Genomic DNA, 24,236 nt, shown 5'->3' with positions numbered 1-24,236 from the left:
ATACTTATCACATAAAAATATAATTGGTTTTAAGAACTAATTTTAAATTAGGTATAATAACCATTATTTAATACTACTCAATTTAGAGCATTAGTTTTAACTTAAAATTTAATACACTTGATAAATAAATACATTACAAACTAATAAATCGATTTAAAAAGAAATAAAAATGTGATTTGATGATAATCTGAAGCCATAATAGTTCCGAGATCAACATGTCACTAAAATCTGGGAGGCACAGCACATTAATTCAAGCTATGCAAGAATATCATAAAGATTTAGGTTTTTCAGACAGTGCTATTTCATGTAATCTTGTCTGTAACGGCTTAAATTAAGACAACACCGGCTTAGCACCGCCTTCATATTGATCAGCAGGTAGAACATAATAATAATGACGTTAATTTTACACACGGGGAGTAAAAAGTCAAAAAATCCTTTAAATAAAAAGAATTTTTCAAATCCGTCCAGGAGTACATAGAAAATACATACCAATCGAATTGAAAACCTTTTTGAAGTGGGTCAAAAAGCGCCCTAATCAGTTGTTTAGTGACTTCTCTACACAAAGTGTGAAATTGTTGAGATAATAATAAAATATAGATATATCCTACTTTACTAGCAGCCTCTGAATTGATTTACACTAATCAATTTTTAAAAGAATATTTTATTATGATACAAAAATAAAACAAAGTTTATTGAAACCTCAACTGATTAAAATTAAAAACTTTGTAAAAAAAACCACACTAAAACAATAAAATTATTTTAAGCATGAAAATTAATTAATTCCACTTCATTAGTTGTTATTCAAACATAAAAATTTGACAAATTAATGGCGACAATAAAATACCAATGAAGTTATCGTGATATGTTCTTTTTTTTATTTCCTTATTAAAATAATCTATACTTAAGTACGTATAAAAATTTCTACTACATATTTCAATTTGAAATATTCTACCACAAAACAGCATAACAATTAATATAATATCCCAACATTTACGACTATGAACATCTGAAACAAACATATAAATCATATTATAATATAGGTTTATCGAAACAGTAATCGAAACCGAATTTCGAATCGCCTTGTCAAACAAATTCGCTTTTGCATTCATAATATAAGTTGAAAAAAGTTAAACTTATTTCTTAGTGGTCATAGTGCGCATTAAAAGAGTAGAAGTTATGTATATAGTAGTTGTAAAATGTTTCTTTTTCTTGTTACTGTAAAATGTATTTTTTTTTCTCATGTAAACTGATGTTGCAGCATTTACCAACCAAACCAAATAAATAAATAAATTATATATGTTATAAAAATGGAACTAAAAAACTCTCTGTATGGCAACACCAAACTTACTGTCCTTATTAGAAAGATCTGTCATTAAAGAGCAACCAATTTATTTTTCTTTTAAATTAAAAAAAAATTAAATAATTTTCTTTTAAATTTAATAAATGCAAATCATGTAATCAGCTATTTTAGTACCCGATGCAAATAAATATAAATTTATTTTCAACAAATCATCTTTTTTTTTTTAATTTGAACATAATAATACCTACGTATAAAACAAAATATCAATTACTAGCGGACGCCCGCGACGTCGTCCGCGTAAAAATTGATGTAAACTTCTCTACCTCTACCTTACCCTGCTCGTAAACCTATGCAACCCTACCCTACCCTACCCCTACCTTACTCCTACCCTACCGCTAACGCTAACCCTACCCTCCCCCCACCTTACCCCTACCCTAACCCTACCCGTAACCTATCCATACTCTATCCTACCCTACCCCTAATCTACCCCTATTCTACCCCTACCCTACCTCTACCCTACCCCTACCCTCCCCTACCCTACCCCTACCTTACTCCTACCCTACCGCTAACCCTAACCCTTTCCTACCCCTACCTTACCCCTACCCTAACCCTACCCTACCTTACCCTACCCTACCCCTATCCTACTCCTCCCCTACCCTATACGTTCCATATCCTTCCCCTACCTCTACCTTGCCCCTACCCTACACTACCCCTACCTTATCCGTACCCTACCCTACCCTACACTTTCCCTAAATTACCCCTACCCTACCTCTATCCTACCCCTTCCCTACCCCTATCCTATCCCTACCCTCAGCAAAATTGGTCCAGCCTTTTGTGCGTGGTGCAATGACCAAAAGACTATAATTTCCCAAGCGACTTCTATGCTAATACTATAAAGAGATAAAGTTTGTGTGGTTGTCGGGGGTAATCTCTGGGTCTACTGGACCGATTTGGAAAATTCTTTTACCAATAGAAAGCTACATTATTTGCGAGTGTCATAGGCTATGTTTGGTCCTCATATTCACACGGGAACGGGAACCACGTAATTGAAAACGCGGGGCGTCATATAGCGGCATTTCTGCGACTTTCAGAAATTTTGTAATATCTCCGAAACTATATAACTAATTAACATACTCTAAAGGGCAAATCTTATCTCTATAATATCCTTGTGATTATTAAATAATTTATTTTGATAAGGATTTAAGTTTAGTTGTGTAAATAATGACGTAAACCTTAGTTTAAAATTTAAATAATTTATGAAAGTACTAAAGGTACTATATCTGCTAAAATATAAAAGATAGATATATGGTGTCGCGGACTTTTTAACCGACTTCCAAAAAGGAGGAGGTTCTACGTTCGGCTGTATGTATGTTTTTTTTTATAGAACTTTTAAAGGTTCAAAAAGCCTCCATACATTTATTTCAGTTATACGCAATGGTTGAGGCAGCGCATGCGAATAAGTAAGTTTTTCGGTCCGACCTGTAAGAGAAAACCCGCGATAACTCAGTAGTTATATATGATAGAAATATAAAATATAGCCTATAAGCACTCCCCGATAACGTAGCATTCTACTTTTAAAATCGGACCAGTAGTTCCGAAGATTACAAAGAATTTCAAAGAATTGTTACAAACTTACAAACTTACAAACTTTACCTCTTTATAATATTAGTATAGATATAGATTATCAAGTATCAAGGTAGTAGTAGTCCAAGTGGATGACGGAACTCACGGTTACCATAAGAACGAACATCATTCATCGCTACATGCCCCCGGCCCGCGCGGACCATCGGGAATGTCGAATTTGCCAAACTATACAACGCCCTTATTTATTTTCTACTGTTTTGTGGCGCACTACACCTAAAGATTCTGAAAGTAGATGATTATCGTAAATATTATGAATATTAGTATTGAGTTTTAAATTGAACAATTTCTTTTTAATTTATATATTAATTTTTATTTTTTTCAACTATTAATTTTAATTGTTATTATATTGACCTATCCTTTGTGCATGATGTGGCTAACTTTAAGTAAATTTATATGTTTTGTATTTAAGACAATTTACCTTTTTATTCTTCGTTGCTTTTACTAACTTCACTGCCAGACTCGCTGACTGAAGTCGATCTGATTCTAATGGACGTTTCCTTGAATTGGCTTATAAAGTCTAACAACTTGTGGAGGTTTCTCTGTGTTTTTATTTGGTCCGCTAACAGCTGTCGCTTCTCGGCGTTGTGTTCGTCTAAATTGTCCTTCAAACTCGCCGCCCGCGCTTCTAGTTTACGCAAGTCTTCACACAGTTCGATGTTTCTCTCTTGCAAGCGTTTCCGTTCTGCGAGTTTGTCTATTAAGAAAAAAAATGTGTGTCAAATTTTAAACAAAGTTTGCTTTACAAAAACTAAAATTACTTACAAAAATAAAAAACAAAGCGACATTAATGAGACTGTGAGTTTGAACAGTTTCTTGAAATTTACAAAAAGGGATTGTTTCAAAGTTCTCTAAGAACGCCATCTACTGGTAATTTAAAAATAACAAAGTGTGTCATTGTTTCTGTAGATGGCAGTGCGCATCTTAAAAGCCTCACCACACCACACACGAAAAAATTCACTAACTTCCCCCCAAAACTTAAGCGTGCGTCAAAAAGTTTTACTTATTAGTTTTATGTAAAAACAATTTATTCAATAACATAAGCTATTTAACATACATACTTATTGTTGAATGGAAACAAGCGTTAGTATGGGGAAGTTTTTAACGTATTACGAACTTAAATTGATATTCTTCTCAAAAAACTAACAAATTAGTAAAAAATTTAGTAAAGTATTATATTAGTAAAGAAAGTAGCAGCCCTCCGCGCCGCAGCCCGTGTGCTGCCACACGCACCGCACCAGCAGCGCCGGCACGTCTACAGACAGTCCTCACTCACACCTCACCTCTATACAAGTCGAGGTTGTGCGGCGGCGCGCTGGCGCAGGCGGCGGGGTCGGGCAGCGGCGCGCCGCAGCTCGCGCAGCAGCCCTCCGCGCCGCAGCCCGTGTGCTGCCACACGCACCGCACCAGCAGCGCCGGCACGTCTACAGACAGTCCTCACTCACACCTCACCTCTATACAAGTCGAGGTTGTGCGGCGGCGCGCTGGCGCAGGCGGCGGGGTCGGGCAGCGGCGCGCCGCAGCTCGCGCAGCAGCCCTCCGCGCCGCAGCCCGTGTGCTGCCACACGCACCGCACCAGCAGCGCCGGCACGTCTACAGACAGTCCTCACTCACACCTCACCTCTATACAAGTCGAGGTTGTGCGGCGGCGCGCTGGCGCAGGCGGCGGGGTCGGGCAGCGGCGCGCCGCAGCTCGCGCAGCAGCCCTCCGCACCGCAGCCCGTGTGCTGCCACACGGCGCACGCCGCGCACCACACCAGCAGTGATGGCACGTCTAAAGGCATCGACTATATTGTTAAGATTTCTGGTTTTATCCGCCTTTTGAGATAGTAGCAGCAAGGAAACTCAAAACTTAAATACCGTGATATAAGACTCATATTTCTTTGATATTCATGTTTTTTTGTAGTTAATAAAGTACACGCTCTCGCAAAATCTGTTCTTAGCAGACGTCTACTATCTATGAACTACCCCGTTGCCAAAATCAACTATGTACATCAATCGTCGCATTTATATATTTAGATAAAATTAATTAAAGTTGGTGCTGCGTAGAAATAAAAAAAAAATATGTACCTTAGACTACTCTCTTAGAACACACCGTAGTCGCTTAGCATCAGATGACATCGTACTATAGCTTGGCAACTTCGTTTGTAACAATCCTGATGATTCGCGCGGGCCGGAGGGCGTGTAGCGATGAATGAAAGCCTTACTGATGCACCTCACTTCCCGGCACGCACGATTTCACACAAGCGCAGTCTTTCCCCCCGTCGCCCGTATATCATAGGAGTGTCATCAACGAACCTATCAGACTATATCCACTACAGTTATATTTCGCCATTAAATATGAAAAATAACGTTACCATTTCTTCCACATCCATGGCAGACTTTTTTAGTAGGAGCATATACGACCGGCTCCACAGAAAGCCCGACTGGCAATGACGTCACCCAGGCTGGTTTCGAATTGCTCCAACCTAGAACACATTCAAATATAGATGGTTACTAAGTATGGATGGTTAACAGAGGCTGCGTTCCACTTGGTTCTTAACGATAAACCTCACGAGTGCAGTTTTGCCTGTTTCACTTGCTTGCGAGCGTTGCATTATGGAGCGTTTTGAACGTTGATGTAAATAATACAAAGAGGTGGGTTAAAAAAGCTGTTTTTTAAGCTATTCCTTTATTATAAACATTAAGAAAAAAAATATTAATTGATTTCAAATGTCCGCAGTAATATTAATAAATAGTAGGTTGTATATAACCCTCATTGGCAATTATCCTCATTGGTATTTTTGTGTGCAATAAAGTATTTCTTCTTCTTCTCATTGGGTCGTTGAAAGACTTTCAAGAGCGAAATTAATGACGTCCTCAGTGACATTTTCGCCCTTACCAAAACGACGGTGACTGTCGTCATGTGAAACAGCTGCCAGAGTATATTGGCCATTTTGATTTTTTAATCATTAGTGGAATGTAGCCATAGTATACGGACTCCGCCACACTGGCAGCTTAGCTGTCGGCGCAGACTACCTCGGACTATGGTAGCGAAGTGCGAAGTAGAAACGTAGAAAAGTAGAAATACTCTCGCTTGGGGATCTATAGATCTGTTTTGTACATAACTTTTATCCGATGGACTTCCACGCTGGACATAGGCATCTTGTAAGTACTTTGAAAAACCAGTATTGAGCTGCATACATCCAGTGACTCTATGTTACCCGCTTGATGAAATTGCTTTTAGTTGGGGGTCGACTAGCAGTGCTTTTATGTGCAGGGTCAAAGTCCACTTACTTATAAAATCTTATGATGTGTCTTCAGTGACAGACACTTTTTTTTGTATAATATAAAGTTGTGGGTAGGCCAAAGATTTTATATTACAGATATGTCCCTCGCGAGTCGAAACTGAGACGGACATAAATGGCTAATTGTATTAATTTCATAAAATAGTGGAGGGGCGTTCTGTAGGGCTAGCATGCGACCAACGGCTATTCTCGTGAAGAGAAAAGAAAATAATGTCAACCAATGGCGGCTGAGTTGTCCCATCTCTTTCGTCCCAACGCAATGAAAGTAATAGTGATATTTCCGGTTGTGTCGCTATTGCTTGACATTGTCTATTATTGTTGTCTATTTCTCTCCACGACATATATCGCTGGTCGCATGTTATAATTTGCAATCGACATTAATATTATAATACCTGCTTTATTCTCGGATGACGATCCTGAAGGCGAACCTTCGCGCGAAGATTTGTTTTGGCTCTGAAAATATTAGGAATGTTATTTAACATTATTATATATACTAAATTATGTTTATGCTATTATATTAGAAGTTATAACTATATTGTTATCATGTAAAAGCTGTAATAATACCATTTCTATCGACATAAAATAAATTATTCTCAAATTAGTAGATAAATTAGCATACAGTAATCAACAGCATTCGAGCCTGGAGTCAATAGTAGGAGTATATGTTTCGAGTTCCTCGAATACGAGTGGTATTAACATTCATTTAGTATGTTATTGTAAAGGGGAGGTATTGTTATGGTATAAATAAGAGGGTATTTAATGATTTTAGCTAAGTTGTTTGTTAGGCAGCGTAGACACCGTCACGCTGCTAATCGCATTAGTAATTTGTTGTTTTGTAAATATTGATAATGTTTTATGTTGTAATTATTGATCATAAATTGTTAGTGGGCATGGAGAACATGTCGAGCAGGGGAGATGAATGTCAATGCCTTCTAAAGGGATAACTTAACCCTACACCCAAGGTCACAAGTCCGGGGACCTGCTTGAGGTGTCTCCTCTACCACAAAAAATATAATAGTACAATCACTGTTGCTGCTATCAGTCATGTCATAAATGCTGCAAGTTTTTTTACACACAAATACAAAAATAATATAAGCTATAGGTAAATATTATAATAATGTAGGTAAATACATAAATGTGTCATAAAAGTAAATATGATCACATAATAAATACCTGCTGTTTGCGCAGTTTTGCGGAGCGCGTTTGAGGTGGATCGCTGTGACTTTGTAAATATGGAAATTGGTTATATTTCTTGCGTTTCTGCAAAATAAATTAATGTTCTAATCAAATTCATACATTTTAAATAGACCACACAGACAATTTTGATGTCGATTTTCTGTTGTCTTGTAAGATTTTGTATGAACTTTCCCTTAACAAACAAAATACTTCTCTACTCCCATTTCATAATCTACTCAATATAAAACCTCACACAAAGCTATTAATTCCTACAGGTTGTTTGGCAATGTTTACCACTTGGTAAACCGTGCTACAATGTTTTTTTTTTTATTTTTTTAAATAGTTCCACATCATTGGCTACAAAAATTCAGGCTTCCTAAATTTAGGTGGCCAGGTATCTAATAATATAATAACATACCGGAAACATTTCATAGTTGCTATAGAATAAATCATTCTTATTTGTACTATTTGCAGATCTTTTACGTCTTTCATTTCTCTTTCTCTCCAATATGTCTTTCTGTGTTGGCGTAATTAGACCAATGAGCCTAAAACAAAAATAGTAGATATAGTAAACAAAAATTATAGAATATTATGAGCCACTATGGTTATTTAAAAGTACAAGTTTAAATTAGGTTAATCGTGACGATTTAATTTAAGAAATATTAGTTTAATAGTGCTAGTGGCAAGTGATACTGATAACGTAATAGTACATTATATATATATAAGCGTGGAAGTTGAAAATTACAGCCGAGGCGATATCGCAGCCCGAGCCAAAGGCGAGAGTTGTAATAAGAAAGCAGAGGCTGTAATTATCAAAGCGCACGTATGTCATACGACGTTTTATAACACATTTGCGAGGAAACACACTTTGAACACACTTTCTGAATATGAATTTGCATCTATGCCTGTTTTCCATTTGATGACATTTTGACACGCTTGTCATTTTTACAAAGATAGCGAATGGCGAGCACCAACGTTTTTTTTTTAAACAAATGCACCAAAGTATTACTAAAACCGTAAATTAATATTTTTGTGTTTCTGTTACAGATAAATGGTTGTCATTTATTGTCCAAATTATTGAAATGAAAGAATTAAATGTTCATTTATTATATTTAATTTGACAAAGTTAATTTTATTCATAAAATATGATGCCATATGATGAAAAGTTTTTTTTAATTCATCCAGGTCTGGCTGGTGGGAGGCTTCGGCTGTGGCTAGTTACCATCCTACTGATACCTATTCGAGGTAGGTTAGGCTCGATAACAGGAACATATTTTGTAACTTTGGAACTCTCCCATTTCTTTACCTTATACTCAAACTGTCAGATTTTCGAAGTGAACGCCTTTTGGCTATCAACTCACCTATCATAATCTGACGTGCTGGTTGAGTATTTCTGAAGTTAGTTTTTTTCTTGGATGCCTTACCCATCAATATTAAGGGCTCGTACTTGGTGGAGGTACCGAACAACTTGCAAGGTAAACTATGTTATGTTCATTCTGCCGCGCTCGAGTAACTGCAAAAAATACCTTTTCGGCTGCCCTACTATAAAAAGTAAAGTACTGTAAGTAGTAAAAGCTTACCTCATGAAAACTTCCTTAGTAATAGGTTCACCAGGTTCAGGCAACGGAGGTGGCGACGGAGTTGGAGATATATCTTGCGATGAATCCGAGTCTGAGTGCGCCTCGTGCCATTCATCGTCTTGGATCTTGTTACCACTGTAAAATATTTTATAAAATATTAGCGGTTGCCCGCGACTCCGTCCGCACTTAGACCTCTTTAATTCAGCCCTTACAGTACTTCTGTAAAAATGGAGTAACTTCTACCGTTTTCCCAACATTTCCCTTCACTGCTCTGCTCCTATTGATCATAGCGTGATGAAAAGTATACTTTAACCTGCCCAGGAGTATGAAGAATACTATTGTACCAATTTTCATTAATACCCGTCGAGTAGTACATACAGAGAGCAGACAAAAATTTTATTGATTGAATTTTTGGCATCAGTATTGATCACTAATCATCACCTAATGATAATTATTTTGGAAATATATTTCGTGTAAAGAATTGACCTCTCTACAGATTAATTATTAGTATATAGATAGATAGATGTAATTAGTAGTATTACATTTTATTAATACCTACTAGTGGTAAGCTTAAACCACCACTCTTTTGGGTCAGCAGTTAAAAAACACTTTAAATTAAAATAACAAAACAGAAAACATATTTTTTGTTGAAATATGCCCCCAGTAGTTGCTTAGTTTTTATGGAAAACACCAACTATAATTTAATTTCTACTTTACTAGTGCTAGTGAATTTACAAACTAAAATTTTCAAGTAATTTGTATTATTATTATAAAACTGAAGTTTGGTTGAACGCGCGAATCTCAGAAACTACTGGATGATATTCAAAAGTTATTTCAGTGTTGAATAGCCACACTTATAACACACACTAACACACATATATAAACACGATTTTATATACATTTTATCTGTGTGTAACCATGGGGCATAGCTAGTGTACAATAAAATATCTTGGACAGAAAATCTCTATGAAGTCTTCTTGATAAAAAAAAATTCAACTCACTTAAAAGACTCCTTCACTTTGTTTAGAGCATTGGCAAAATTGTTTCTGCTGTCATGTACATTACTTGTGAGCTGTGCAAAACTCCTCTGATATTTATCCCTTTCATCTCTTTCACTGTTATGTGTGTTCTCCTTTTCATTATATTTGTTTTCATTGTCTGAATCGGATATACTATTTAAGTCATTGTTAATATTTTCAGTTTTTATTTGTATCTCGTTTAAAACTGAGGGTTTAAGTAGAGATGATGTTCGGTTTCTATTACGATACTGCAGTTGATGGTCTCTTAATTGTTGTGCGACATATTTGTTGTCATTTTCCACATTGACCTGTCTGTTTCGGACTCTCAGACGTTGTTGGTACAATTCCAACTCTCTACGAAGTCTGTCCACTACTAATTTCTAGAAGATAATAATGAATTTAATAAAACATTGTTAAAAATTGAAAATGGATAAATAAATAACAGAACAATTTAATAATAAACATTTACACGAGCAGCAACTGCTACCGACGACTGTAGTCAACTGCAGTCGCCGACAGCCGTAGACTGCCACCGACTGAAGTCGTCGGTAGCAGTTGCCAGCTACTTACAAAACCTATTAGTTTGATTGCATGAAATATTGTGATGGTTGTTAAGTCAAATACTGAAGACTAGAAAACAAATTGTACTTAAATAATAGTACATCACTGCAGCGGCCGGCAAGAAAGACATTGTTGGACGAAGGCTTGAATTTTTAAAATTGTATTTAATACCAATGTATTAGTTGTTAGTTGACGAACAACTAATAACAATAGTTTTTGCGTGCCAAAGTATTTATTTTTTCACTTTCTATGTGCAAGCCAGTTTTAAATTTAAACTAAACCTTTGACAAGTTACCTCTTTGGTCGCCATGTTGGGGCGTAGAAGATCATTCCATTTTTAAATTACACGACAGATATGATTTTACATAGTAATTTATTTGGCCGCTAAACACAACAGATATGGATTTTTATACAACTATTGCCGGCCGCTGCTTGACTAGTACTGCAAGTTCGATTTATCTCAAAGAAGGTTATCAAAATAATGCTCAAATTTCTAAGCATGTTTGAGAAAACATAATTATTAAAGTTGCACATACCTGAGCATGACTTATAGAAACTATATCCTTTTCAGCTTCAACAACTTTATTTTTCACATGAACATTCTGAAAAAAAGTTTTAATAATTCCATGTATAATTTTTAAATGTAATGTAAAATTAAATAAATGTAACTTTTTATGTAACTGTTAAATTTTTAACACAAAAATATGTAAAGAAAATATGTTTCTTACATTTTCGTTTTCTTGCAAACGGGCAACCCATATCTGTAATTAAAAAATAATTAATAAAAGATGTATAGTAGTTATGTTTCTGTCTATCTTTCTAAGTGATCTGAATACATACAATGTTATTTTTCGTTTTTTAGTTTAGTGGAAACATTTTTGTGATTTTGAAATCAGTTGAGTTTTTATCATTAATTTTTTTTAAGGGCAATATAAATCACTATTAAGCCCCAAAGTATGAATTATCTTGTGTTAAGGTTACAATCAAACATACTTTATAATACTAGCATACGCCTTGCAATTTCATTTGTATAATTTTCATTCCTGTGTGAATATGCGGATAAAATATAGCCTATGACATTTACAACTGGCTTTCTATGGGTTAAAGAATTTTCAAAATCAGTAGATCCACAACAACCTTACAATCTTTACCATTTTATAATAGTATTATAGATATTATACATTTCCATTGTCTGCTTCTGATTCCGGAGGGTGTGGGTTTGAATCCACCCTGGGGCATGCATCTCCAACTTTTCAGTTTGTGCATTTTAAGAAATTAAATATCATGTGTCTCAAAAGGTGAAGGAAAAACATAGTGGGGAAACCTGCATACCAGAGAATTTGCTTAATTCTCTGTGTGTGTGAAGTCTGCCAATACACATTGGGCCAGGGTGGTGGACTATTGGCCTAACCCTTTTCATTCTGAGAGGAGACTCTAGGTCAGCAGTGAGCCAAAAATGGGTTAATAATGATGAAAAGTACTACGTATTTATATGTACATAAAATCACAATAAATCTGCCATCTTAGTACCCATAACACAAGATAAGGAAGTCACTTTTGGGCTAAACAGTGATGTGTATTGTATAAATATATTTATTTATTAAATTAAACTTTTTTATCTAAAACACTGTTGACCTTCATTCCTGTAAACTTTTATTTATTAGAAAAGATTTTCTTTCTTTTCTAGCATAAAATTAATTGCAATTCATATATAAACGTCAATATTGATTACAATCGTAAACACATTCCATATTTATGAAAAAAATATATTAGATAACTATGCACTTAAAAGGAAGGGTTCATTGTTTATGAATTATGTACATACCTGATGTATACGAATCGCATTCTTTAGGTCTGATTGCGTTTTGCGTATGTCCTCTTTTATTTCATTAGACACTTCCATCTTCTCTCAATTTAAGTCTACAATAGTTCTAAAATTATTTTTAAGCAAATACGCGAAAAGTATAGACATCGAACTGTACGTGTAAAGTTGTTTGTAAACTATTAATTTGCGATAAGGTAAACAGGATTTCCATGAATATTTAAAGCATTTCTTAATATCAATAGAGCTAAAAATTTTTTATGTGTTCAAACGTTTTAGTAACTTTTACAAGAAAATAAATTAAATTATTTTCAAATATATCTAACATATTAGCACTTTAAAACAATAATTGTAAAGATAATCTGCCAACACTGATAACAGCAAAATAACTTTAACAAACAAAACACAATTAATGTCGAAACCACTTGCTGCAAAAACTATCAAATCAAACTGAATTAAATCTGAAATGAAACCACCTCCTGAAATAATTAAACACCTTGGAGTTCGAAACAACTAAATACTATTATTTAGTCTGTGTTCGTGTTCGAAACGGAAACCACTTATGTCAAAAGAAGACGGAAACAGCATTTTATCAAAGACAATAGTGCGACATAAAAAAAAATATCGACCGAATTGGGAACCTCCTCCTTTTTTAAGTCGGTTAAAAAGAGTAAAAAATAAATGAGGGCGCTGTAGTCACATATTGTTGACCATACTTAGACCATTGAAAAGAATGGACCTGTTTCGCACCCAAATTCATTCACCAACAAAAAAGATTTTGAGGGGGACGAGGTAAACTCACACATCGAAAACATTTAACACCATTATGTATAGTCAGTGTCCATACACTACATATAATTAACTCGCAATACACACACGCGTAATTTTTACGACTAACCAACACATCGCTTATACTATCCACAGAATATATATATATATATATATAGAATGTTCGATTACTTGATCGAATTTTTGCCGCTCCGTCAAAAGAATATTTGGTAAAATTATGGTAGAAATACTTACAAATGAAACGTTACTCCATCTTTTATTTAACTGGCATTTTTAGGGAGCTCTTTACACGACGAAAACGACTACAACAATGTAACATTGATTCTATAGCAACAGTTTTTATAAACGCGTTAGATCATTGATTCTTGATCTTTGTTATAGGGGTAATGGTTTACGAGGCAGGTCCTCTCTTTGTAATGGTCTAAGCTTGTACATTATAATTCTATGGTGCCGACAATTTTCAAAAGGTCTAGAATTAAGAGCCATAAAGCCAATTAAAAAAAATCTGTCGGATCACGGAATAGTAAATATTCCTTGATCAACAGTATCTACCATAGAGTAGAACAGTAGAATGTAATAAAATATTATTTATTATCTATATCTACTATCTATTAATCTGTGGAACATCAACCATCGACGTTCGACTCGACATTCGATTCGACATTTTTAATTCTATTTTACTTAAAATTTTGCTAACATTACTGTTTAGCTAAGTTTAATTAACACATTTACTAGAATATTCAAATATTAAACGAATTTTTCTTTTGTGTAAATCTAAAACTCCATTCCTGTATGTTGTTATTTTTGTGGTTATGTGTTTTACGATGCTATAGTGAGTTTCCAGAAAAGTCCTGTTTTTAATAATGTCTGCAAAAAGACAAGCAGAGACACAGCTAGATTATGATAACTGGGATCAAGAGGAACCTGTGGAGAAAGATGAAGGTGGTGGTTTTAAAATGGCGCCAAAAGAAATTCTTGAGAAACGTGTAATACGAACCGCTAAAAGGCGGTCGCAAGCCACGGGCGATACGGTATGTAAATGTAACTTAAGTATCATTTCAATAAGTTAAATATGTATTTTCAGATATTATTGTAATAGTCAAATGGTTGCAATTATAACTGTAATGCCGCTATTGCTTTATTAGTCAATACTAGCGACATAACATTAAATTAAAGGTAGGTAGGTTGTTGATTGTGCCAGTTAGAACATTTTTCCAGTCCAATTGTGAAATGGCCAACACAAAATATGAAATAGGTTAGGTGAGATCATATAATAACAAGTTTATAGAAGATTGCACTGATTCTTAAATCCTTGAACAGTAAAAGATCCCATACAACTTGTCCTTTTACACTCACTTGAAGGTCAAATCATCTGATAAAAAAGAGAGATACAAAATTTAACACAAACATTCAAACCCAAAAAAAAAAACCCAACCCAATATGTATAGTACGCGCGTTAACAACTGAGTCTTAGGGCCATAAATCATTTCTCTATATCTATCTCGCTTGCACTTATGGGTCTTATGGAGCCGTCTAGTGAAGGGTGTAACAATGAAAGACATATTATCGATAAGTAAAGTTTATTATCGTATCTTGTTCACAAAATTAAAAAAATTAACAATATTTGATTTAATATAATACATATTTCATATTATATAATTATTAACTAAATAAAATTAATCTTCATCTGAGTCTTCATCATCAGAATCTTCGTCTTCTGCCAAATTTATTATAAGCGGCGCGTGATCTCTAATTAGAGCTTTTTGTAAATCAATACGCAATGCAATTACATTAGAAACCGACCAATCAGAATCGTCCAAATCATTATTGACTCATCATTAGCACGTGCGCAGGTAGCCGTTTATCGATAATTAGGGTGCGCAGGTAGGCGCGCTGCACATTCCTATCTTTTTTGACTTTTATGACCGGACGTTTCAGATGATAACGCGCATACTATAATAATAAATAAAGTGCAGCTAGTATTCTTGCTACCATTCTGTGTGGGCATGATTATTAAAACTGGTATCCAAAGCTGCTCTAATAGGATCTTACCAAATTTGGCTAGGCAGGGAAAACAACACGAGCGGAGGAGGGGAGTGTTAATCAATTGTCAAGGAATTCCTTAACCCTACATGCTGTAGTCACAAGTCTAGGCTCATAGTTTTTCTCTTTACCAGTAATGATTAAATTTAATTTATTTAACACCACTCCATTTCTCCGCTTTGCTTACTGGTAGTGATAATAATTATTTATCATAATAATTAAGAATAAAACAATAAGTAATAAGTTTTATTTTTCTTATTTACAGGCACAGAACAGCATTTTTAGCGGTTTTAGTGGATTTAACAAAACACAAAAAACATCCTTTGATTTTCTGGCAAATTTAACAAACGGAAGCAAGGCAAATATTGAGCCCGCAACTCTCAAGAGCGACACAGCAGTTGTCTCATCCAGTTCTGTGAGCAATAAGCCAGCTAGTAGTCCTACTAGTGGAGTCTTTAGTTTGTCGGGATCATCAACACCTATTACAAAATCAGTGTTTGGTCAGTCTGACTCTACTGTATTTGGTGGAACAGGAGCTACTCCTGCTTTTACACAATCTGTGTTTAGCTCTTCAAAACCAGATTCCACAGTAAATGATAGCCCATTGAAAGTTCAGTCTTCAGTTAGTTCTACACCATGTAATACTTTCTCCCTAAAATCAAACGCAAACCCAGATAAATCAACCCCTCAAGCTTCTTCAAACTTATTTGGAGTGTCCTCTTCAAATGTTAATAATAACAGCTCCCCATTTTCAGCTAAACCTAATAAATCGTCACCTATTGCAACTCCCACAACTGATGCAAGCCCTTTAGAATCAAAAGAAATTAAACCAGCTAAGAAAGTTGTTAGTGATGAAAATGAATTAATGTACTACAACAATTTGAAAGCCTTAAATAAATCTGTGTGTGCATGGATTAATAAACATGTTGAAGAGACACCTTTGTGTATTTTGAGTCCAATATTTAGAGATTATGACAAGCATGTAACAAATCTCAGACTGGAGTTGGACAAAAATAAGAAAAATAAATCTGGCCCAAAAGACAATGAGGACAAGAAAAATTCTGTAACATCTGGGAACAATTTAAATTCAACATTATTCAATAGTTCTCCTTCCAAATCTGTATTCTCTGTGACTCCAACTACAACAAGCTCAACGGTTGCAAAAACATCGAGCTTCACCTTTGGTATCAATACTTCGTCTACTCCAAGTACTACAAGCTCAACGGCAGTGACAACTTCAAGCTTTAGCTTTGGTATCAATACTTCCTCTACTACAAGTACATCAAGTTCAATGGGTGACAAAACATCGAACTTCACCTTTGGTATTAACACATCCACTACTACATCTGCCAATAATAACTTAGCAACTACTGTAACTCCGAGCACTGGATTTTCCTTTGGAATTAAACCAACAACAGCTACAACTTCTCCGTTTGGTGCTAAAACGACCACAAGTGAGAATAATGGTGGTACTCCATTCTCATTTGGTGTAGGAAAGCCTTTCTCTTTTAATTCAAATATACAAAAAACTGAGGAGCCAGCTAATGAAGGGGATGCCAATGAAGATGAGCCCCCTAAAGTAGAGTATAATCCAATTGCTGAAGAAAATAGTGTGTATGATAAAAAATGCAAGGTATTTGTAAAAAAAGACGGCAATTATGTTGACAAAGGTGTTGGCACACTTTATATTAAGAAAATAGAAGAGACGGGAAAACACCAGTTGTTAGTTCGAGCGAACACATCTTTGGGCAATGTCTTAATAAACATGATATTAAGTTCATCATTGCCTACACAGCGTATGGGTAAAAACAATGTCATGATGGTCTGTATACCTACTCCCGATGCAAAGCCTCCGCCGGTGTCTATTCTTTTAAGAGTCAAAACATCAGAGGATGCCGATGAACTACTTGCAACTCTGAATAAATTTAAAACATAATTTTGTAGTACTGATTGTATTTTTTGTATTGTATCTTTGAATTAAGGTAGTTGCTGATTGAGTTTTTTTACTGTATCAGCTGATGCAGATGCTGATTTTGTTCATATCAATGTATACTCAGAGGCACAATTAATAATTGTGCCTCTGAGTATATTTTTTGTATTGTATCTTTGAATTACGATAGTTGTTTGAGTTTTTTTCTGTATCTTAATGCTGATTTTTTTATATCAATATCAGGACGCTGATGTGCTAATTAATGAATTATTTATTTAACAAATTATTTTCCAGAATTATTAGAAAATGACTGATTTTATATAAAACATTTTTCATTGATTTTTTGAGAAGATATTTTGAATTTGTTAATGTTGGGTTAGTAATTTTTTTCTTTATTTATTTCATTATTTCACTTGCCGGCATTTCATTTGTGCTGACATAACTACATATAACTCGGCCACTAAGTACTAAGACATGATTGACTTTTCTGCATAATTTACTTAATTGTTTCTTAATATTTAAGAATAGTTTTTTTATGAAATAAAACATATTTTTGAATTTTCCATATAGTTATTATGTTTTTCACTCTTTGTGAACCCTCTGCTATAACAAAAATGGAACATCAACAGATGACACAACAAACATGGAATTGTTTTGTAGTTTTGTAAAAAGAAGAATTGGTCAAACAGATCTGAAGTTTTATAATTCAGCAAAACATGAAGTATCTTTTATTGCTGATAGAGATATTAAATTCAATGCTGATAAATCTGCTGATACTGATACTCGCAACAACCTTAGTTTGAATATAGAGTAATTAGATGAGAAAATTTTATACTATAGCCACACTGGATGTGAAATGTTTATAAACAAACAAATCTAAAATCAAGGTAGAAAACGCATGTCATTTTATAGGTACCTAATTTATTTAAAATTATGTGAGTATTTATTGTTTTTTTTTTATAAAATGTTTTCTTATTAACATTAACTTAGGAACAAGTTAATTAAAATTATTTTTAGGTGTAAAATGTCTAGCGATTTACGCCCTCATTTTTGTTTGTATGTTTATAAACATTCCAGAATGAGTTTGGCTTTAGTATAGTTTCAAAATATACATTAAAATTCCCAGTGTTATAGTGTAATCCACTTCTATCTGTATGTTGATTAATTGTAAAAATTATGCTAAGTAGTCAAAGATTTTGTACTATTAGATATGTGATGTGCCTTCAAAATCACCGCAAAAATTATCCGAATTTAGCTACTCCACTGAGCACACACATGCAAAATTTTGTGTTTACTTACATTACTTATGTAAGTATATAGTTTTTACATTTTCTGAACACAACTCGACATTGTAGACAATATTTAGGTATTATTTGTTTAAATAACTTTAATATGCGACTGAATGAAATTAAGACAATAAGCCAGTACATAGACAAGACATAATTTTGTGCGCCTCAGTTTGGACGCGCTAGTGACATATCTAATAGTATTAAATCTTTGTAAGTAGTAATAACATTTTCACAACAGATTTAGTATCCAGTTTAATAATTATTTCATATAAATCTAGAAAATTATAGGTACCTACATACTAATTCTTAAATCGAATCCAGTACCAATAACTTCACATAATACATATGTAATTATTGCTACTAAAAGTATTAAATATTTAATTTTATGAACTATTACTTTGATGTCAAACAATTCCAATTAATTTATTTCAAAATTATATTATTACATTATACCTACTATAACTACTACCTGTATAATAGGTTTGAATATAGAGAAATCAGATGTGAAAATTTTTATACTAAAGCCATACTTGATGTGGAATGTTTATCAACAAACAAAATGAAAATGAATTTTAATCTAAGAAAAAATATTTAAAATTATTAGTAGTTATTAACTACTAATAATCTACAACACGCTTGGCTTATGTATACCTACCTAGCAGCGGCGAAGAGCCATACAGGCCGATTCCCGGCGATAAACGGTAACCCGTACTGTTTAAAAATCCATACATACATATACATTATTGTAAGGAATATATGTAAGGATGTATGAGAAACCGGACAAAGTATTGAGAGACCGGAGTGTGTATCAAGTTGTAAGATTCAGCTTCTTTGGGATGGCTTACCTTCGTCAAAATTCCATCCTTCGCCACTGCTACCTAGTTTATAATTGACATTAAAATTCTTAGTGATACAATGTAATCCACTTCCATCTGGATGTTAATTAATTGTAAAATTATTCTAATTATAATTAGTAATAACATTTTCACAACGGGCTATCCAGATTATTAATTATTTCATATTAATTTATAAATTACTAGCAAAACCTGGCGTTTTCTTAGTTAACGTAGTTCCTGTTCCCGTAAGATTCGTGGGAATACGGGTATAAAATATAGCCTCCTTGATAATTTTTTTTTTCAGATTTGAAAAATTCTTTCACCAATGTGAGAAATTTTAAAATTGATCCAGTATATTTTGGAGTTTATTCGTTACATACAGAAATAAAAATACTTTCTCTTTGTAATATTAGTGTATATAGATTTGATTTGATTTAAATTGATCAATCATTTTAATGTCAAACCATTCCAATTAATTTATGTGAAAATGTATTGTTGATTTTCTTAATCTACCTACATTATTCTGTGCATAAATAATGCTAATAGACCAGGCGAACTGATGAGTTGAGTATGCATATTATGTTCCGCACTATGGACCGCATTCTGTTCACGGCTTTAAACTCGGAAAAGCATGCAGATTATGATTCTGGATATCGCCAGGAAGTTTGTTGGTCTTTAATCATAAGAAATAATTGGATACTCTTAATAAAACAAACACTAAAATTGTTACAAAGCATATTTTTTCTCCACTTGATATTGAAGGGAGCGGGGTATAAAAAAATTGGACTAACAAACCATCATAATCAGCATGCTTTTCCGAATTCAAAACCGTACAGAATGCAGTTTTCGTATTATGCACTCCTCCACTCAACTCCTCTTATCGCCTGGTCTATAAAATCTATGGTTATCGATAGAAATATCGACATCACGTAATTAGTACTACTTATCACGTAATTAGTACTACTTAGTACTAATTACGTGATGTCGATATTAGGTAGGCACTTATTTATCTATAATTTTCATTTTTATGCTCCTTGTAAAAGTGATATTTCTATAGTATTTTTTTCGCTTGGTTCACTCGCTGTGTTAAAAACGTATGTCTACAAAGAAAAAAATCGTTACGTATATGTATGTATATTTTTTCTTTGATATAGGCGAAAATAACGATTTCTTTTTCTTGAATCCAAAAAATATTATTGCTTATACCTGTAAATTTATATTAGGTACCTATATAAATATACTTTAATTGTAGATCATATCTGCTAATTCATTGTTTTATTTTATTTACCTTACAGAAGCCTTTTGTAGATAAAACCAGGCTTATTTTTTTTTTGTAACAAATAACACCAAAATGTGGTTCTAACAGATTTTATGAAGGTTCTGCAGTTAGATTAAAAATGGGATTTTTAAATTTTCTACACATACAAAGGAGATCATTCACGCTCCATACATTTCTGGGCACTTTTTTGAAAGTGCCGGCCAACAAAAAAAAATGGGACGACTCGTTAGAATTAGCCATTTGGAGCAATAGCTAATATGGCATAAAGTTTTAGGAGGGCTCTGAACCAAGTTATACAGGTTCGACGATTCGTTATTTCCATACATTTTGTCGATTTTCAAAAGTTCCCGCCAAGAAAAAAAACTGATACGTATCGTTAGAACTGCCCATTTGGAGCAATAGTTAGTATGGCACAAAGATTGTATTTCTAGTTTTTTTTTCTTAACGGGCACTTTTAAAAGTTGACAAAATGTATGGAAATAACGAATCATCGAACCTGTATAATTTGGTTCAGAGCCGCCTGACAACTTTTATGCCATATTAGCTATTACTTCAAATGATTAGTTCTAACGATTCGTGCCATTTTTTTTCGTTGGCCGGCACTTTCAAAAAGGGCCCAAAATAAATGATCTCCTTTACAGAAGTCTGCATATTATAGGTAATTATTAATTATTTACCTATTACATATTAAAGTTTTAATCTGTACTGAAATCTGAGAGTTATAAATCTAAGACACTTACCTTACTTTTATCAGAAAACGGTTCTTGGGTTTTAAAGAAAAACTACGGAAACAATAATATTATTAACTTATAGCTATTTTTATTGGTTCAACAAACTATTAAAAATAGGTACATAATATGTATATATAAAGCATTGTGATGGATAATATTTAAAAATATTTCATGCTTCATTTTACCTACCTTAGACAAGTTAACACAACATTCTATAGTGAATTATATATTTTTATATTTTACATTATTTTATGAAAAACAATAAAATGCATAAAATTCAACTAAAACCATAATATATTACATACATCATTGTATGTATTTTATTTTATTTACCTAGTTAGTAATATTTTATATTATTTTTTATTGGATATTCTATCAAATATTAAATATGCAAAATCAATATTTTATATTCTGGTGTAGTACATATTATGTGCCCGCCACATAACTACTAGAAGGGAATTGACCCAAGCCCATCTGAATTCTTTGCATGTGAAGCTCCACATTACTTTGGAATAGTCTTTGATATGGAGGTTCTAGTTTCATTTTGATTTGCTCCATAGTACCTTGCAATACACCTAATTCATAGGCATTCTGATCAGAATCTGATAGACTCCTGACTTGCAACATTAAGGCTGTGAGATCAGTTATAAGATCAATAATATTTGCATCAGTAACTGATTCATTATTATTTTTTTCTACAAGTAAAGCTGCCTCATCTCGACATTTCTCTCTAAGATGTGAAGGTGCTAACATGGCTGCTAAACTTGGACCTGGTGCTATTTGCTGGCAGTATAATTGTATTTTGTTAATGTATTCCTGCAAATCCATATTCATTCTTTCCAGATCAATAACAACCGCAGCATATTTCTTCTCGAAATCTTCTGGCATTTTTTGTCCAAATGATTTCCTTTTCTCAGCTTCACAATTATATTCTTTTATTCTGTTTATTTTACTTTTTTTAGCTTGTAGTATTTTAGTCAGCTTTACTATTAACTCTAGTAGAGGGAAAGGGAAACTACCAACATTTGAGTCCAGATGTTTTGAAATATCACTGCAACCAATCATAGGGTCCCCTTGGCTACTGTTTTTATTTGATAAACATGGTTGGTGAAGATTATATATTTCTTGCATTAAATAGCGAGGTCTAAATTTCTGCACAATGCTAGACAGACATATTGTATCTGGTGGTTCATTAGACAAAACTTCATAATCCGGAACAGAATGTGTACCAAGTTTTGGCCTTTCAAATGTTATCCTGTATGTATTATTAGAAGTATCGACAGCATCAATACTGCCTGTAAATAAACCATCTTGAGGCTTACGCAGCCTCGCTGTGACCTTACTTCCCACGATCAACTGCATTGGAATTTCATTTGGCAAATCTTTTACGCATAAGTCTGCAGTTTTTCTTTGCTGTATATATCTGATTAATTTTCTTTTTCTTTCTAACTCCTTGCGTTCTTCAGCAAAGAATGCCTGAGAGCACCGTCGTGGTTTACCCATCATTCTCCTTATTTTAGCCCATTGAACTTGTGTTAATTTTTTATTTGTTAATTGAGGAAATGATTCTTTGAGACAAATCATGAAATCGTTTTCACCATCAAACAATGCTTTGTCTATATTGCTGTAAAAATATTCAAAGCACACCCACTTGTGTGCTTTTGGTAATTTTAAAAGATTTCTCAACCTCATTCCAATGCGCTGGCCACTCTTACGATCTGGTGATTGATTTTCGCTTTTGTCTTCAGTCTTTTCATTATTTTTAGGTGTTTTGGTTGGCGATTTCTGTTTTTTAGCACTGGACTGCTTATTGGGTGTCTTCAATGTCAATATTTTGTTAGTTCGTTTAGGTGATTGTCTTGGAGGTGATGTATTAATAAAATCATCAACAAATATAAATCTGTTTTTCTTCCTGATCCTTGCAGGCATTCCCCTTGCATTGAGTTTTTGTACAGGTTCACTTGGTGTAGGTTTTGGCGGCAATTTAGTGCCCACTCTATGGAGACCCAAGGCTGCTGGACCGAATGCTGGCGGAACATCATCTTCGGGAAAATCTGTGTCCATAGGTTCATCTTTAATTTTACATTTAATTGAAACCTTATCGTCACTTGAAGCGCCTGTAATGGAAATATATTTTTTTTTAAAAAGCTATTATGATCGAACATTATTTAACATTAAATTGAATTCATTCTACGAAAATTTAAATAATGAGCAAGTGTTTATTATGAAACTTAAAATAATTACTGGAAATTAAGTGTCAAATCGGCTACAAATTTGAATATTTTCAAATTTTGAACATTCAAGTACATTTTACGTTCGACAGCGAACGGTAGTAGACAGCTTTAACAGAACACCCGAGTTTGAATTTTCATTTATGGAATATTAAATCCGTGACCTATTAAAACAACTTAAAACCCATGAGAGTGATCAAAAATATAAACAAACTTACTTTCCCATTTATCCGCCATATTGATGTCGTAAATTTGCTAAATTTGATTCAATTTGAAGATTGAGAGCGCCAAGTTTGCCAAATGACAACGTTAGTCTTTAAATCTTTACTCTATGGTTTACTTCTAGTAGAGAAAAGAAAAACTCTTGTTGGAAAAATAAATATGGCACAATAAAGACCGTACAGACTACTTTAGTATTTTAGTCGAGTACGAACAATTTTTGGACGGTAGATCCAAAAATTGTTCGTACTCGACTAAAATACTAAAGTAGTCCGAACTAGGCCTAATAAAAACCGGGCTATAGTCGAATAATTAATTCTGCGATCTCCACTGACGTTTCCTGTGATACCATTTTTTATTGAATCAAAAATAATGATGTGACAAAGTGAACGAACATGACTCACTCAATATGTTCTGAACCAAATATTAGTAAATAATTTTAATAAATAACAGTTACATCTGTTATTTATTAAGAAATTTCTCAGTCTATGGCTTAATAATAA

At 33.8% G+C, this 24,236-nt stretch overlaps 3 protein-coding genes across 6 annotated transcripts; 1 reads left to right on the top strand and 2 right to left on the bottom strand.

The window, feature by feature from the left end:
- Positions 1–462: 462 nt before the first annotated feature.
- On the bottom strand, positions 463–12,932 carry LOC112050321 (uncharacterized). 3 transcript variants are annotated; one of them, XR_008250909.1, is made up of 13 exons: positions 12,863–12,878; positions 12,390–12,668; positions 11,293–11,325; positions 11,101–11,166; positions 9,986–10,383; positions 8,985–9,119; positions 7,823–7,949; positions 7,402–7,488; positions 6,621–6,681; positions 5,299–5,409; positions 4,225–4,715; positions 3,363–3,638; positions 463–1,006 (listed from the first exon to the last, which is right to left on the bottom strand). XR_008250909.1 is itself a non-coding variant. In XM_052882086.1 (12 exons), exons 1-11 carry the CDS (start codon positions 12,465–12,467, stop codon positions 3,367–3,369), a joined length of 1,521 nt encoding a protein of 506 aa, XP_052738046.1. In that variant the 5' UTR covers positions 12,468–12,930; the 3' UTR covers positions 463–1,006; positions 3,363–3,366. The 3 variants fall into 3 exon arrangements, 1 of the variants encoding a protein (XP_052738046.1); XR_008250908.1 differs by having other exon boundaries at positions 12,390–12,932; XM_052882086.1 differs by having other exon boundaries at positions 4,563–4,715; positions 12,390–12,930.
- An 867-nt stretch (positions 12,933–13,799) lies between these two features.
- Positions 13,800–17,721, top strand: LOC112050312 (nuclear pore complex protein Nup50). The gene is made up of 2 exons (XM_024088556.2): positions 13,800–14,206; positions 15,484–17,721. Exons 1-2 carry the CDS (start codon positions 14,039–14,041, stop codon positions 17,152–17,154), a joined length of 1,839 nt encoding a protein of 612 aa, XP_023944324.2. The 5' UTR covers positions 13,800–14,038; the 3' UTR covers positions 17,155–17,721.
- Positions 17,722–21,346: 3,625 nt separating this feature from the next.
- Positions 21,347–23,892, bottom strand: LOC112050299 (protein lin-9 homolog). 2 transcript variants are annotated; one of them, XM_024088535.2, is made up of 2 exons: positions 23,733–23,892; positions 21,347–23,400 (listed from the first exon to the last, which is right to left on the bottom strand). In XM_024088535.2, the coding sequence occupies exons 1-2, from the start codon at positions 23,749–23,751 to the stop codon at positions 21,710–21,712; spliced, it is 1,710 nt and encodes a 569-aa protein (XP_023944303.1). In that variant the 5' UTR covers positions 23,752–23,892; the 3' UTR covers positions 21,347–21,709. The 2 variants fall into 2 exon arrangements, with proteins under 2 accessions (XP_023944303.1, XP_052737913.1); XM_052881953.1 differs by lacking the exon at positions 23,733–23,892 and adding an exon at positions 23,528–23,663.
- Between the last annotated feature and the right edge of the window lie 344 nt (positions 23,893–24,236).

Source organism: Bicyclus anynana, chromosome 6, assembly GCF_947172395.1.
Source record: "Bicyclus anynana chromosome 6, ilBicAnyn1.1, whole genome shotgun sequence".
Classification (NCBI taxonomy): Eukaryota; Metazoa; Arthropoda; class Insecta; order Lepidoptera; family Nymphalidae; genus Bicyclus; species Bicyclus anynana.
Note: the sequence above shows the minus strand (reverse complement) of the source record. Positions and strands in the feature narration are given on the sequence as shown.